This window comes from Typopeltis vanoorti, chromosome 22, assembly GCF_054136105.1.
Source record: "Typopeltis vanoorti isolate ZY-2024b chromosome 22, IOZ_Tvanoo_1.0, whole genome shotgun sequence".
NCBI lineage: Eukaryota > Metazoa > Arthropoda > Arachnida > Uropygi > Thelyphonidae > Typopeltis > Typopeltis vanoorti.
The window spans coordinates 32,983,770-32,998,618 of NC_143570.1; the positions used below are offsets into that span (position 1 = coordinate 32,983,770).

The 14,849-nt window shown below is 36.1% G+C and overlaps 2 protein-coding genes across 3 annotated transcripts in view; one reads left to right on the top strand and one right to left on the bottom strand.

Annotated features, from left to right (window-relative positions):
* LOC150094288 (queuine tRNA-ribosyltransferase accessory subunit 2) overlaps positions 1–14,849 on the top strand; it is a 183,911-nt gene that overhangs the window by 60,870 nt on the left and 108,192 nt on the right. The window lies entirely within an intron of this gene.
* Positions 1–14,849, bottom strand: part of LOC150094289 (zinc finger C4H2 domain-containing protein) — a 140,040-nt gene that overhangs the window by 60,444 nt on the left and 64,747 nt on the right. For both annotated transcript variants that reach the window (XM_090412309.1, XM_090412310.1), the window contains exon 3: positions 12,807–12,979. In XM_090412309.1, the coding sequence (XP_090268435.1) occupies positions 12,807–12,979 (173 nt within the window). The remainder of the gene's footprint in view (positions 1–12,806; positions 12,980–14,849) is intronic.

Consider the following 14,849-nt stretch of genomic DNA (forward strand, 5'->3'; position numbering starts at 1 on the left):
TAATGCTACTGTTATCTTAGCTCTCTCACATATGCAAGTAAATCGCTTGTCATCTTTTCAAATAATTTTTATCTTAAGATCTTTGCAGTCTTATTGGCCTCTTTGCTTTCTAGACATCATCTTACCACACAACAATCTGATGGAGTTCACCCGATAAGTATTAACACATTTATTTTTCACTGCGCCAGCTAATACCTAGGATAAAAAGGATTCTTGCTCAGGGTGACCCCTTCAGAGTGATACATGATAATTAGATCAAGATTAATCTTATCCCTCCGCTTGCTTATTTCTTTCTCACAGTCGTGGCTTGCTTAAAATAATTTTACTCATGGGTTGATCCCGCTTAGTTCGTTGATATTTTTATGAGCGGTAGTTTTGAATTCATATATAATAAGCAGATCAGGCAATTACTTGAATGAAACAATTTAATGAGCCTTAAAGAGATACAATTATACAATTCAAACAGGTTATCATGAATGCACTCAAGTTAGATCAAAGGCTCTAATTAATTTATACTAATCACACATTAAATTGCAATAACCACTAATACAATCAATTTAGTATTAATTCATGGGTAATCATCATGCCATTCTGGTACACATGGCCATGAGTTAACACAATAACACGCTTTATATATTAAATTTAGCGTGATCATATATCTATTCGGACTCGTGGGCAAACAAATCTTAACGCTATCTCGGGCCTATGCCGAAATGTAGACTATTCTTACAGTCCCTTAAAGTTTAGTCCAATACAAATGTTCTCACAGGGAATTCACTCTCTTCTATAACTGGAAATAGGAATTCAAAGATCTACATTACCATCTCTGTCCTAAAATTCTTAAATTTCTTCCTGCCTTGTCTGGTCATCAAGGCCTTCAGTATAGTCTTTTAAGAGGATATCTTCTGTTGATCTGTGCGAGTAGAATTTCAGCAGGAAGACTGGGAGGTGGCACTGTAACGTCGCCTTGAACGGACAGCATCAATTTGGTTCTTCCGTTGCACGACAACGCACAGCTATCCTAGAGCACGGACATAGCTTGGCCCATTACGAACGCTACGACAGACAAACCAAATGCCTTCCACGACTGGCCAGGAACTTCCTCGACGACGAGCTCGACCACTCTCCGAGAGATCAGGAACCAGGAATCCAGGAAAAAAGATCTGGAATCGTCTTTGCAAGGCCTTTTTGTTTAATTTTCTCCTCTCGGCAATTCTCGATCTTTGCGATGCGCGCCAGCAGGGTCACGTGTGCTAATGTCAATCTCCTTAGCTCCCTCTATTTTAGTTGCACGTGTGCCTGCTTTCCTTTCCTGGAAGACGCTTAGGTTTCCTTTTCCAGTACTTCTCTTCCTCCCTTCTTTTGCATTATGCAGGATGGCAAGAGTGACCCTTGAACCCTGACTCATAGGCCTTGCTAATTTAGTACTAGAGACTGGTTTTTTTCACAGCTTACATGGATCTCTGTATCTGGTCCACACTTAATACAGATTACATATAAAAGCTTATTATACAAATTTATGTAATTCCTAAATTTTAATTGTTTTGCACTTGTAAACAGCTTACACTTATCCTATTGCCAACGTTCCATATTCTCTGCCTAAGTTGTATTAAAGTTGTGACCTGAATAATTTACATTAAACATTTCTTAGCCCTTTCAGGACACAACGATATAGAGAAATACCCGTAAAATTTTACCAAATTATTTTATCATTCTTCTTGTGTATCAGGCTGATGGCTCTTCCTCCATTCTTTTTAGCATTATCTCTTTCTTTCATATGGTTAAAATAAATTCATATATTCTGTCTTCTAGTTTCCTTCCTCCTGCTTTCAGTAACTCTGCAGGAATTTTATGTATTCCTGGGACTTGTTGATCTTGAACAAATGTATTGTTAAGCTCTTGCCTTGATCGTAGCTCTACAGGATCGTCTTCTTCGATAATAGTTGTTTTGGCTAGTACAAATTATTCGAAAAGTGAGAAATATGCAATGAGGGAAGATATGAAAGAAGCACATTGAAAATAAGCCATGATTGCAAATGAGTTAATGAGAAGATGGTACAGGAAGAATGGTATGCAGTTTACAGATGTATGGAGTGAATGTCATAATGCAGCGAAACACAAATTTTTGCTCATGTAACTTTATTACCAAATGACAACACTAGATGGCGTGATACATCATGCCATTTGAAAATGGCAACGTTCGATTGTGCAGAGCAGGCAATTGTGTGTTTTGGTAGAAAATGAAGTTTGTAACACAAGTTCAGAGGAATTTCTGCATGCAATATGGCAAAGAACCTCTCAATAGGCGCACAATCTACACGTGGCACAAGAATTTTGTGGAAACAGGCTGCTCTGCGTGTCATCCAAGGTCAACAGGAAAGCCGCATGCTGCCAATGCTGTTGTGGAAGAAGTTCAGGAAAGTTTCCAGAGAAGCCCTGGAAAATCAACCAGATGGGCATCTTTTCAAATTGGAATTCCACATGTGACTGTGTGACATGTTTTACAACAGCATCTACATTTAAGGCCCTATAAATTTACCTTTATACAATATTTGAAGACAATAAGAAGATATTCCAGGATTTCTGTATGGAAATGATCAGTAGGATAGAACAAAATGAGGACTTTTTTTGGACACGATATCATTTTCTAGTGATGAGTGCACTTTTCACATAAGTGGGCAAGTAAATGCAACTGCAGAATTTGGGGAAGTGAAAATCCACATGCCATCGTAGGACATATTTGCAGCACCTCAAAGGCTGACGTTTTTTGCACCATAAGCAAGAAGAAGGTGTATGGACCCTTCTTTTTTTTTTTTTTTAGCGTCTACTGTTGCTGGCGGTGTGTATCTGGACATGCTACTTGGGTACCTAATACCACAATTAGATGACGATAACCACAACAGATGCTTACATTTCCAGCAAGACGGAGCACAACCTCATTACCTGACAGATGGATTGGTAGAGGGGCGCCTGTAGCATGACCACTGCATTTTCCCCCAACCTTACAACATTAGATTTTTTCTTGTGGGGCTTTGCAAAAGATCAAGTGTTTGTACCACTACTACCAATCAATTTGGATGAGCTTCATTCCAGAATTACTGCCACCATTGCTGAAGTTGCGTCAGATATGCTCTGTCACATGTAGCAAGAAATTGATTACAGGTGGGACGTCTGCAGACAGGAAGCAGTCATATCGAATTTTAACTGTGTTGAAACTTCTAGTGTTACATTACAATTGCACAGTAATAAAAATTATTCATCTATCACTATTTACCTTCTACTGTCATTCAAAGTTGTTTAACCCCTTTTGAAACCTGTATATGCCTGATGGATTGCATTTAAATGGTTTTGGAGTTAGATATTTGAGAGTGTTGTTCAGTGAGAGGTTGGAAGCACAAACACAGGGAAACTAGATGTATTTGGGGAGGAGGGATGCAATAATGTGAGGTTCAACCAACCCAAAGACAAATGAGTGAATGTACAGAAATAATTATGCAATGGTGAATGCAGCTTCGCAGGTTTCAAATCCAAATGGTTTGGTAATGACATCATGCAAAGGTATTTGTGGGTCTAAAGCAACATTGAAAATGCATGTATATGAATGCCAGAAGTTTCAGAAATAAAGGAGGAGTTTTTGGTCATTGGTCAGCTTGACCAATGACCAAAAATTATAGCCATTAGTGGGACTTAGTTGACAGAAAGTGATATAGTTACAGGAATATAATGCAAAGGGAATTGTATTTTCAGAGAGGATAGAGGGAATAGGACAGGATGTGGAATTTTAGTGATGATACATGAAGAACTTCAACCAACAAAATTAGAAGTTCAAGAGAATTTTCTGGTAGGAGATGGTTCGCTTGAGGGTATATAGTGTGAGATAAGAGACCAATTGGACAAAGTATATTGTTGTTTGCTGCTACTATAGATAGCAAGATGTGGATGCCATGCATCAGCAGACTAACATCAGTGCAGGCTGAGCAATTATTATGGGACACTTCAACTATGGAGACATAGACTGGAGGAAGGAAAGAGACATGGCAGGATGGAAGTGGAATTTATACAGTAGCTAAGGAATAATTACTTGAAACAGAATGTAATGGAAGGGACCATGGATTTGGGAATGCTGGATCTGGTTAATAGTATCAGAAGATATATCAATAACCAAGGTAGACAGACACTACATCTAGTTGGGGAGAGTGACTGTGCAGTCTTGTTCTGGGGGGTTGCTAAATATGCAGAATTCTCTGTCAAAAAAGAGTTTGTGTGTTGAACTATGAAGCTGGTAAATATGACAGACTCAAGAGGCTTCTTGGAGCAGGCCATGGCTTGAGAGACTTCAAGGAAAGGATGTCAGTCATGGATTGTGTGAGAGAAGCAGTATCAAATGCCATACCCAGGCTTGGGGGGGGGGGGTTAAACCAAGTGGAGGTTATGTGGTGAATAGGGATATAAAGCATGAGCTGCAGAAAAGGATTTTTTTTTCATGGAAACATTCTGTCCATCTGTTGTTTACTTTTTATTTGTTTGTCAACATGTTTCCTTGTCCATCTCTGCATACATCTAGTCCAATATGCCTTTAGTTGTTTTATTTTTTATGTTGATCCATCTTGTTTCTTGTAATGCCATTAATTTTGTGTCAATGAATTTCTGATATGAGTGCTTTAAGTGCTCCTGTCTTATATAAGGTCTTGTATTTCATGTCCCAAAATCATAATCCAAAAGCTGTTTCTCGAGTCGTACCAGTTTGAGACGTTTTCTTTCCAAGTTCCTTAACAAATAGTAGTTTTCCACGAATGGGTTGTAAGCCCACCTCCCAATCCCTAACGGGGAAGACCTGATTTCTGAACTTAAATCCCCCAGAAAAAGGGTTGCCAAGCTATATTCCTAAGCCCCGAGTCTACATGGTTCATGGCTCCTTATTCAGTATATTCAGAGCAGCCCTAACAGGAAGCAAATTCCATGTCAGGGGCTCTCTCCATCTGCCACCTGGAGGGATGCACCTGGTGGGTTGCAGTTCCCAGGTGATGATCAATACTAACTACAAATACTACATTGGCATTTTTTTCTAGCTTTATCTATGAAGTTAAAGGAGAAGGGAAGCTAGTTTGAATTATGAATATTGAGGTCTTCAAGAAAGATGATCTTACTGCTGGGGTAATTAGACCAAAGATAATCTTCAGAGGTAAATAATCAAACATGTCATGGTAACTATTGGAATTAGGAGAGCAGTAAGAGTAGCAAATTTAAAAAACAAAGAATGGCAAGGAAATTTTGAGGTAGATCATAAAATCTGGAATTCCCTTTTTATGATCTACCTATGATCCTGTTAAATGTGCCATGACTCGGAAGTTGGTGACAAGGACAACCTCCAAGTGAATATTTCAACTGGACTACAGAAATAGCTTTCATGTTCAAATCAAATGACTGGACAGGTCATCAGCAAAAGAGATTATATATGTGGATGACTTCTTTCTGGTTAGACTATTCCTGATAGATGAAATCAAACACTTTCTCATTTCTCAACAACAGAAATGCAGCTAAAAATTTACAGAATAATGAAGGAGTCACACATCTATTTCTGGAAGTCTTGGGTGGTAGTGGTGGTGGTGTGTGGGTGGTCGGGAATATGGACAAGCTGGCTTAAAAGAAGATATAAAATAAATGTGCATGTACATGCCGAGATTTAAAGATACTTCATTGCATATCTCAAAAGGATGAGCCCAAACCTTGAGATCAAGCAAAATCTATAAAAAGTAGCAGCAATGACTTCAAGGAAATATAGAAAGTGAAAAATTATTATAGATGTAATCCACATCTGCTGAAAAAAACTCTCGTTTGAGGATGGAAAGCAGCCAGATAAGCAACAGAGTTAAGATCTTTTAATAATCCAAAGCAAAAATAACAATCATGCCTCTGAAAACTTCCTTCACTCTTCAAAGATTCCAAATGCGATTAGAAATATGATCTGGAACCTTTCTAAGACAGAGAAAGATTCAATTGTAAAAATTGTACAAAAATTGAAACAATCACACTTTTGTGTAATACATATCTCTCCAGTTGGAATATTCATGGGAGATAAAAACATTTTTGTGGTTGCATACTTTCACATACTGTGATAAATCAACACTCAACTTTCCTTTCACGTAATTGTATTCAGCTTTTAATCACACATGTGAGACTAACAAAAGAAGTTCTGGGAAAAGATAAAATCAACTGCATATCCTATCAGGAACACAAGTTAAGTCTTTACTAAGCATGGAATAATAACTTGTAAAGATGGAATGATCTATGTATCAACCAATATAAACTGCTGGATGCTTACATATCTAATAATTGAAATTGTTAGGTATCTTCTTCAACTTTTCCCACTTAAGTAGGGTCGCTGTTTGTGGTGAGTCTCCTCCACAACCTCCTGTCTTGGGCTGTAGCCACATCCAAGTTCTTCGTCCTGAAGTTCTCCTCCACCACCATCTCCCTCCATTCTCTTCTTTGGTCGTCTATGCTTCCTCTTAACCTGCACATCCATCTGCATGACCTTTCTTCCCACACTCTTCCTCCCTCCTCATCACATGACCAAACCATCTCAACCTTGCCTCCTGTATCTTTGCTCCTAAGTTCGTAACTTTCACCGTTTCCCTTACATAGTCATTTCTCAGACAATCCTTTCTGGTCACACCACACAATCACCTAAGCATTTTCATCTCTGCTACCTCCATCCTGCTGATGTTATTTTTCCTCAGGGCCACAGTTTCCATAGCATACGTCATAGCTGGTCTCACTACTGTCCTGTAGATTTTGCCTTTTAGATTGATCGGCACCCTCTTATCGCATAGCACTCCAGCCATCTCTCTCCAGTTTCTCCATTCTGCTTGTATCCTGCATCCCACTTCCTTCTCAGCCTCACCATTCTCTTTCACTGTTGAATCTAAGTATCTAAAGTCACTGACCTTCCTGATGACATTTCCTTCCAGCTCCAGATCTGTCTCCTGGCTGCCATCCGCTTTGCAACACAGATACTCTGTCTTACTTCTGCTCAGTCTCATACCTCTCTCTTCCAGTACTTTCCTCCAACTTTCCAGTTCAGCTGCCACTTCTTCTCTTGATTCTGCACACAGCACGATGTCATCTGCATACAACATAGTCCAAGGTGCGCCTTCTCTCACCTCCTTCGTCACCACATCCATCACAATATTAAACAGGAACGGACTCGATGCTGACTCTTGATGCAAGCCAACTGTCACTGGAAAACTTTCTGTCTCTCCCAGGCAGGTTCGAACTCTTGTCTTCACATTTCTGTACATCTCCTGCACCAACCTGACATATTTTTCCCTCATCTGCCGTAACCCAAATTGCTCCTTTGCAATCTCCACCTCCTTCCCCAGTCTTCCATCAAGAACCCTCTCTAGGATTTTCATTGTGTGGGACATCAAAATTTATTCCTGTGTAATTCTTAGTCTTGTGCATTCGCTTTACCCTTGTAGATGGGGGACAAGAGTACATTTCCTCCACTCCTTGGGTATATTTTCCTGTTGGCAAACTTTTATGAACAGGTCCCACAACAGATCAATTCCCTCATCCCCCAGTACCTTTCATGCCTCCACTGGGATCCTGTCAGGGCACACCGATTTTCCATTCTTCATCCTCTTTATGGCCTCCTTCACTTCCACTTTACTGATGTTCTGCATCATCCCATCATAAGGCTGCCCATCTTCTCTGTGAGTCCTTGCATTTTCCTCATTCAAAAGCCCTTCAATGTATATTCTTCATCTGTTTCTTATATCCACGTCCCTTTTTAATACCCTTCCTCCAGTCTTTGACCTGTCTCACATGTACGATGTTCTTTGATGCCTTTCTACATTTTGCCAACCGATAAATGAGTTTGAAGAAAACTAATCCTCCTTGTGTTTCACCAAGCACCTCAATTGCACAGCTTAGAATTGCTTTGGAATTATGTCTCCACTAATCTTGTACACTTTCCAGTCCATCCGAAATCCTCTCTAACACCTCCCTAAAACGGTTCCTCACACTCTCTTCTTTTAAGTGAAACCACTTACTTTTTTTCCTCCCATGGCTTCCAAAGGTTCTTGTCTTCGACTTTTATTGAAATTGTTAGGTATCATTATTCATTATGAATTTGGAGCAAGCAACTACTTGAGAATTTGGATAAGCTGAATAAACAATACAGTTGTCTCTCATTATAGCAAACTCATAGGGACAGCAATAAAGATAGTTTGTTATAGTGGATTTACTTTAGAATAGTCCAGTACCTATGGAGATTTAATTAGAACATTTTTTAGTAGTTTGACAACGTGACAATAAGTGACTGTTAAAATGGTGTTTGCTATATAAGAGTTGACTAGTTTATTGCAGCCAGGTATTGCAACCACCAAGATAAGATATTTGCATTATTTGCAAATATCTTATCTTGGTGGTTTTGTTACACTAGCTAGAAAAGGGTGTTATTAAAGCCATAAAGAATCCTATATCCAACATGCCATCAGCAGAAAAGTTCCGTGAAGGGAGAACCTTGCTCGTTTATAAGAGACTAACACTCCCTTCAGTTAGAAAATCCTTATAAAGGTTCTTCACATTCTACATGGAATTTGAACCTATGTCTTTTCAACCAAAGGGAATCATTATTATTAAATAGGCTACAGATGTTCCTGAAAGATGAGAAATAGACAAGAAGTCGGAAGTCCTGAACAGTTTCTATGCTGCTTTCTTTAAAGGCTATGGGGGAACTTTCTTGATGTTATCTAGCTTTGATATTTTAAGAAACCCTGCATATAATCTTTGGTTAATATTTTATGAAAATAAAAACCTGAGTTTCTAAGATGGGATGTCCAACTTCATGGACATCACAAAACCACTGGAAGTGAACTAATCTTGCACGTGTATTGTTATTTGCATTTTAATATAAAGTAATGCAAGTAATATTTTGTAGACGAACTCTGAGTTGCAGTGCTTTTTTAGTTTTATAATAAAAACTAACAGTAATAAAACTACCAATGATATGAGTACAAAGATGACACATAAATAAGTAACATCTGTTTTTTTTTTTTTTTTATATAAGAGCTAATTCATTTGAATAATTTTCAAGTTTTTTTTTTTGGCAGTGTTCCAGGAAAATATACACAGATATATAAAGATTTCTAACACCTTTCATTCTCCAAAGGGAGTAGCAAGGTTTCAGCCCTGACTAATGCCATCAATGAGTTTATAGGAATCTGAGGAGAGAATTGGTAGGCAACTACCACCATCCTAACAATATATATTATTTTCTAAAACAGTGCAAGTTCCAGTCAGTTTTGTTCAGCTATGGGATTAAAAACCCAAGGATCTGAGAGGAAACCCTACTCACTTTTACTAACTCCAAACAAAACTGAAAAGTTCCATTAGTCAGAGGCTAATCAAATTTATAACCGTCTTACTTCTGGCAGTTTAGTGTTATGGGATGGAATACTATTTCCACAGAGATGCATAGAGTAAAATATGTTATTTGCAATGCTTTTTTTCTGGCGTAATGCAACGGAATGGCGTTCTGGCACCTATTTGTTTTAGTTTTTTCAATTTTTCAAAAGTAATTTTTGAAATAATGTTCACGCATGCACACGTGTTATGTACGTGTGAACATTATTTCAAAAATTACTTTTGAAATATTGAAAAAACTGCAAAAAAATAGGTGCCAGAATTCCGTTACGTTGTGTTATGCCAGAAAAAAAGCACTGCAAATAACATATTTTACTCTATGCATCTATGTGGAAATGGCATTTGCTTCCATAATACTAAACTGCCAGAAGTAAGACTGTTATAAATTTGATTAGTCTCTGACTAATGGAAAACATACATGCACATGCCATTAGTATCTACATTTGTGGCTGTATGGACGTGTGATTGACAACATGCGAAAGATTTTTGGTAAAACATTTATTTAACTAAAAAATATCTTTATTGAATTGACGTAAATTTAACGTCATTATTTTCATATCCTTTTAGCTTTTTTTTTTTTTTACTTTTTAGTATAAAAGTCTGACCCAAAGTTTGAAAATGAAAAAGATTTCCAATTACTTCTCAACCACTGGTCTCATTAATAAAAAGCCCAGAATAATAACAGACACAACGTCAAAAAATATGGAAATAATGACCAGTTGATGTTTTTGAATCACCTCAAGCTAATTTTGAGGAGCAAGGCCAAACTGAAAATGATTGGCCGAATTGCTGGACATTAGATCAAAAAAATGATTTTTGCTCGAAAAATGAATGGATGTATATTTGCAAAAAGAAATTTGGCTGTATGCCTTGCAGAAAAGTTAGAACTCTTGGAATTGAAACAAAGGTAGGAATGAATATTTCCAAAGAATGGGTCAACAATGAGATTACATATTCTAGAAAAGATAGGAAGCTACAGATGAGCTCACTTCGAAAAAAAATGTTTGATCACAGAGAATCTGCTGCACACAAAGCAGCGTTAAAAATTGTTTCTGAAGTTGAAAAAAAACCCTTAAAAAGGTTTTTTTAAAATCATTATTTCGTGAAAAAGAAATAACTGCAAAACTTTTTCAAACTGCATATAAAGTAGCAAAGAAAAACCAATCATTCCATAATTTTGAAAGTGAAATTGATCTGCAAGAACTAAACAGAATTGAAATGGGTCGTATTCTTGATTCAACAAATGCATGTATTAATATTGTGAATCATGTAAGTGAAGAAATGAGAAAAAATGTGTTTAAAGAAATCGTTCAATCCAAAAATATAATTTTGTTGATAATTGATGAATCAACAACAACAAGCAACAGAACCACTCTCATAGTGTATATTCAATGCTGTATCGAAGGTGTTGGAATTAATTCACTGATAAATTTATTTTTGGACTTGATCGAACTTGAAAACATAACGACAAAAAGTGTATTTGATTTCTTACTCCAATGTCTTAACTATTATGAGATGACAGAAGATTATTTTAAAAAATTTAGTTTCTCTAGCATGCGATGGCACTGCTATAATGTTAGGGTGTAAAAGTGAAGTAAAAAAATTGCTGTCAGAAAAATTTCCTTCTATTATAGTTTGGCATTGTGCTAATCACAGACCAGAATTATCAGTACGTGATGCTGTAAAGGAGATTTCAGGAATCACTAGATTCAAATCATTTATTGATAAACTTCATGTCCTATACCATGCTTCAACAAAAAAAACAGTAGAGAGTTGCATTTATGTGCAGAATCACTAGAGGTTGAGCTGCTGAAAATGAGAAGAATTTTAAGTACTCGATGGGTGTCATCTAGTTTCCACTCAGTTTTGGTTGTGTGGAATAATTTTGAATCTCTAGTGCATCATTTTGAAGATGCGATGCATGATCCTAGGAGAGATAAAAATGATAAATGTACTTATGGCTTAAGAAGAAAAATAACATCTACAGACTTTTTATTGGATCTAGGATTGATGTGTGACGCTCTCCAAGAAGTGTCTGAATTATGTTTGAACCTGCAAGACAGTGACATGAACTTTTACAAGGCAAATCAAAAAATAAATGCACTTGTATACAAGTTTTTGAAGAAAGAAGACAGAATTTTGGACTCTATTATTGATGTGCTGCAGCTGCTGTACGCGATCTGCGCTTTCATGGAGTTTTACTTTACGAAAAAACTCCAAAAAACAATCCTCCCATTGACCCAAAAACATTTTATACCAAATTGAAAGAGTCAATTGAAAAAAAAAAAAAAAAGGTTTCTTGATAGCGAAGATGTTGAGCTAGCACTTTGGGCTTGTGTGCTTGACCATAAACATTGGCCTGAAGACATTGATGCTCAGCTAACATTCGGAGGGGCAGAAATTAGAAATTTGTCAATCAGACTGCAACTAAATGAAAGAGAAATGATTCGTGGATTCCGTAAATACATTCTCGACAAGACATACCCAGAAAAACTGTTGCATTTGGTACATGCTCTGAATACCATTCCCATTTCATCAAGTGAATGTGAACGCAGATTTTCACAGATGAATTTAATTATCACCCCAACAAGAGCTTCGTTGAAGACTAAAATAGTTTCGGCACTTTTATTCATCAAACTCGTTGGACCACCTTTAAGACTTTTCGATCCTTCAAAATATGTTGATCTGTGGTTACTTAGAGGATGACATTCGGCCTTAGATATTAAGAGCAAAGAAAGGAGTTGAGATGATTTGTTCAACGAGAATTGGACAAAACTTTGGAAAACACTATGAACTTCTCTTAAATTATATAATGTTTTTACAAATTTACTTTTACTTTGATATTTGGTCTTTCGTTGTATATTTTAATTTGTTTGTTTAATTTTACATATGATCATGTCTAAAATAAAAAATTCTGGAGATAAATTATATTTAATTCATTTATGCGACTCCATGACAGCAACAACTGCTTTATATTTCATTTAAATTAAGATTTGAATATCATTTTCTTTAATAAAAAGCTTAACAAGATGCGGGTTGCGGCACCTTTTTTTCTAGAAAAAAAGGACTGGTTATTTGTACTTCCATTTATCAATCAACATTATTTTTATACACTTCGATGGCTGTGCAGAACAATTTGGAAATCCACAAGTGTCTTTAAAGTCGTGTAATTTGAAGTTCTAGAGCAAAAGGGGGGGGGGGGGATTTCCCCTCTATGAGAGACTCATGTAGATTAAATACCAACTAATTCTTGAAATTGAGCTATCAAACAGAACCATACCAAGTTTGGTGACATCTTTCACCATTTAGTTCAACACAAAACACCACTGAAGAATATATAAGATTTTAAACATATACAAAAGTTATTTAAGACCTACTCTGGCTTGAAATTTTCATCTTCTTCATGAAGTTCAGGTAATTTGGTTAAACCAATATCTACTCTAAGACTATCAAGCAGTTCTTTTATAGGTTTATACTCTTGATGAAGTTGTTTGGCAATATCTAAGTGTTTATTACGATCTTCTTCTGACTGTTTGATAACAGTCTCCATCTACAGAAAAAAAAAAAAAAGAAAAAAAGAAAAAAAAAGGGGGTGAAAAATCATTATAAAAGAAAAAGTACCATAAAACAAATATTTAACACATGTAGAAAATATTATTTTTACGGCTATTTTACCTACTTTTGTTTAGGAGTGTCCCATTTTTAATGTCATTGACTTTTTACTCAAGAATTCTTAGGGCATTGCAGATGTATTTTGAAGATAAATATATGTAGCATAGTAGAAGAAAATTCGCACATACCTTTTCTTGGCATGTGCATCCAAGAACATCCAAGAAAAGGTATGTGTGAATTTTCTTCTACTATACTACACATATTTATCTTTAAAATACATCTGCAATGCCCAAGAATTCTTGAGTAAAAAGCCAATGACATTAAAAAAGGGGCACTCCTAAACAAAAGCAGCAAAATAGCCGTAAGAAATAATAGTTTTTAAGAGGAGTAACATGGGAGTTTTCCCAGAAATAATACGTATACATGTAGAAAATCTTTCAAGAAAATTTAATAGAAAAGAATAGAAAATTTATTCAAGGATTATTAAATTTAAAAACCTGATTTAGCACTATCCATTTCCTGAAATATATAAGATACTAGGATAATCCAAAACAAATCAAATTTGTTGTTTTTTGCTAGTTTCCTACCAAGAAATTTCATTTGAACTCGTATAGTTAGATTCTTGTCTATCTGATATTCTGGTTGGTCAAATGGATAACAGTTCCATTTTCAAACCGGTAGATTCAAATCCCTCTGCAGCAACGTTCCCTATAAGCTATGCTGGTGTGCGTAGTGGTCAAAAATGAATGCATGACTCTAGTAATTACATGCACAAAATTTTTGCTTTCAGAATTTTTAATTTACACTCGATCATTTTTGAAAATACTTTAAAAACAAATTATATGATAAATCATATGGCACTTGTTTCATTTAGTAACTGCTCGAATGATTTCACTCAATTATTACTCTAACCCAATCCAATGTCAGCAAGTTGCAGAGGCATATTTGTTTAGTGTCTAATGTCTAGACCAGGCATGGGCAACCTTTCCTAGTTCGGGGGGCCAAATTATCATTCTGTCTCTGAGTCAAGGGCCGGACCAAATTATTAAATAAAATAAATTAACATTAAATGAATTAAAACAAGTTGCTACTTCATATTTCATTTATTTATAATATAAAGCTTTGGTATAAAGCTCTACATAAATTTTATAATATAATGAACAACATAACAATTTAATGTGAAGATTGGCCTTGTACTTCAACTATGAGACTATCAATATTGATGTTAATATTACTTAAGGATAATTGCATAGAATTTGAGGTTTTCGTCCGTTATTCTTGTCTGAATTTTTGATTTATTGTATTTCATCCTCGAAAAAACTGTTCACACATATGTGCTGCCGAAAAGACAAATGATTTTTCTTGAAAAGGCACGTAAATTTGTATATTTTTCTTCCACCAAATAAAATTTATAAAAATCCATCCAAGCAATGTTGTTAAATTGTGATTTTAGCACTAAATCTGCCTGAAGCTCAATAAGTTCCATCTGTAAGTTTTCTGGCACATTATTTACATCAGCATCCATCAGATGAGCAAATATAGTGAATGTGGAGTCTTTGTTTTTGACGTCGGCAAACCGTGTATCAAATTACTCTATTAGTGCCTTCACTTCATCTCCATAAGGGATATTTTTATGAGTTGCTAGAGTAGGAAAATGATAACAATTTTTAGCTCTTATCTGATTTTCCAACAATCTTAGTTCATTACAAAAAGCTTTGACATGTCCATGCAGTTCATGAATCAATTGTCCTTGTTTTTGCAATTTAAGATTCAGTTCGTTTAGGTATCCGGTGCATCTACAAGGAATG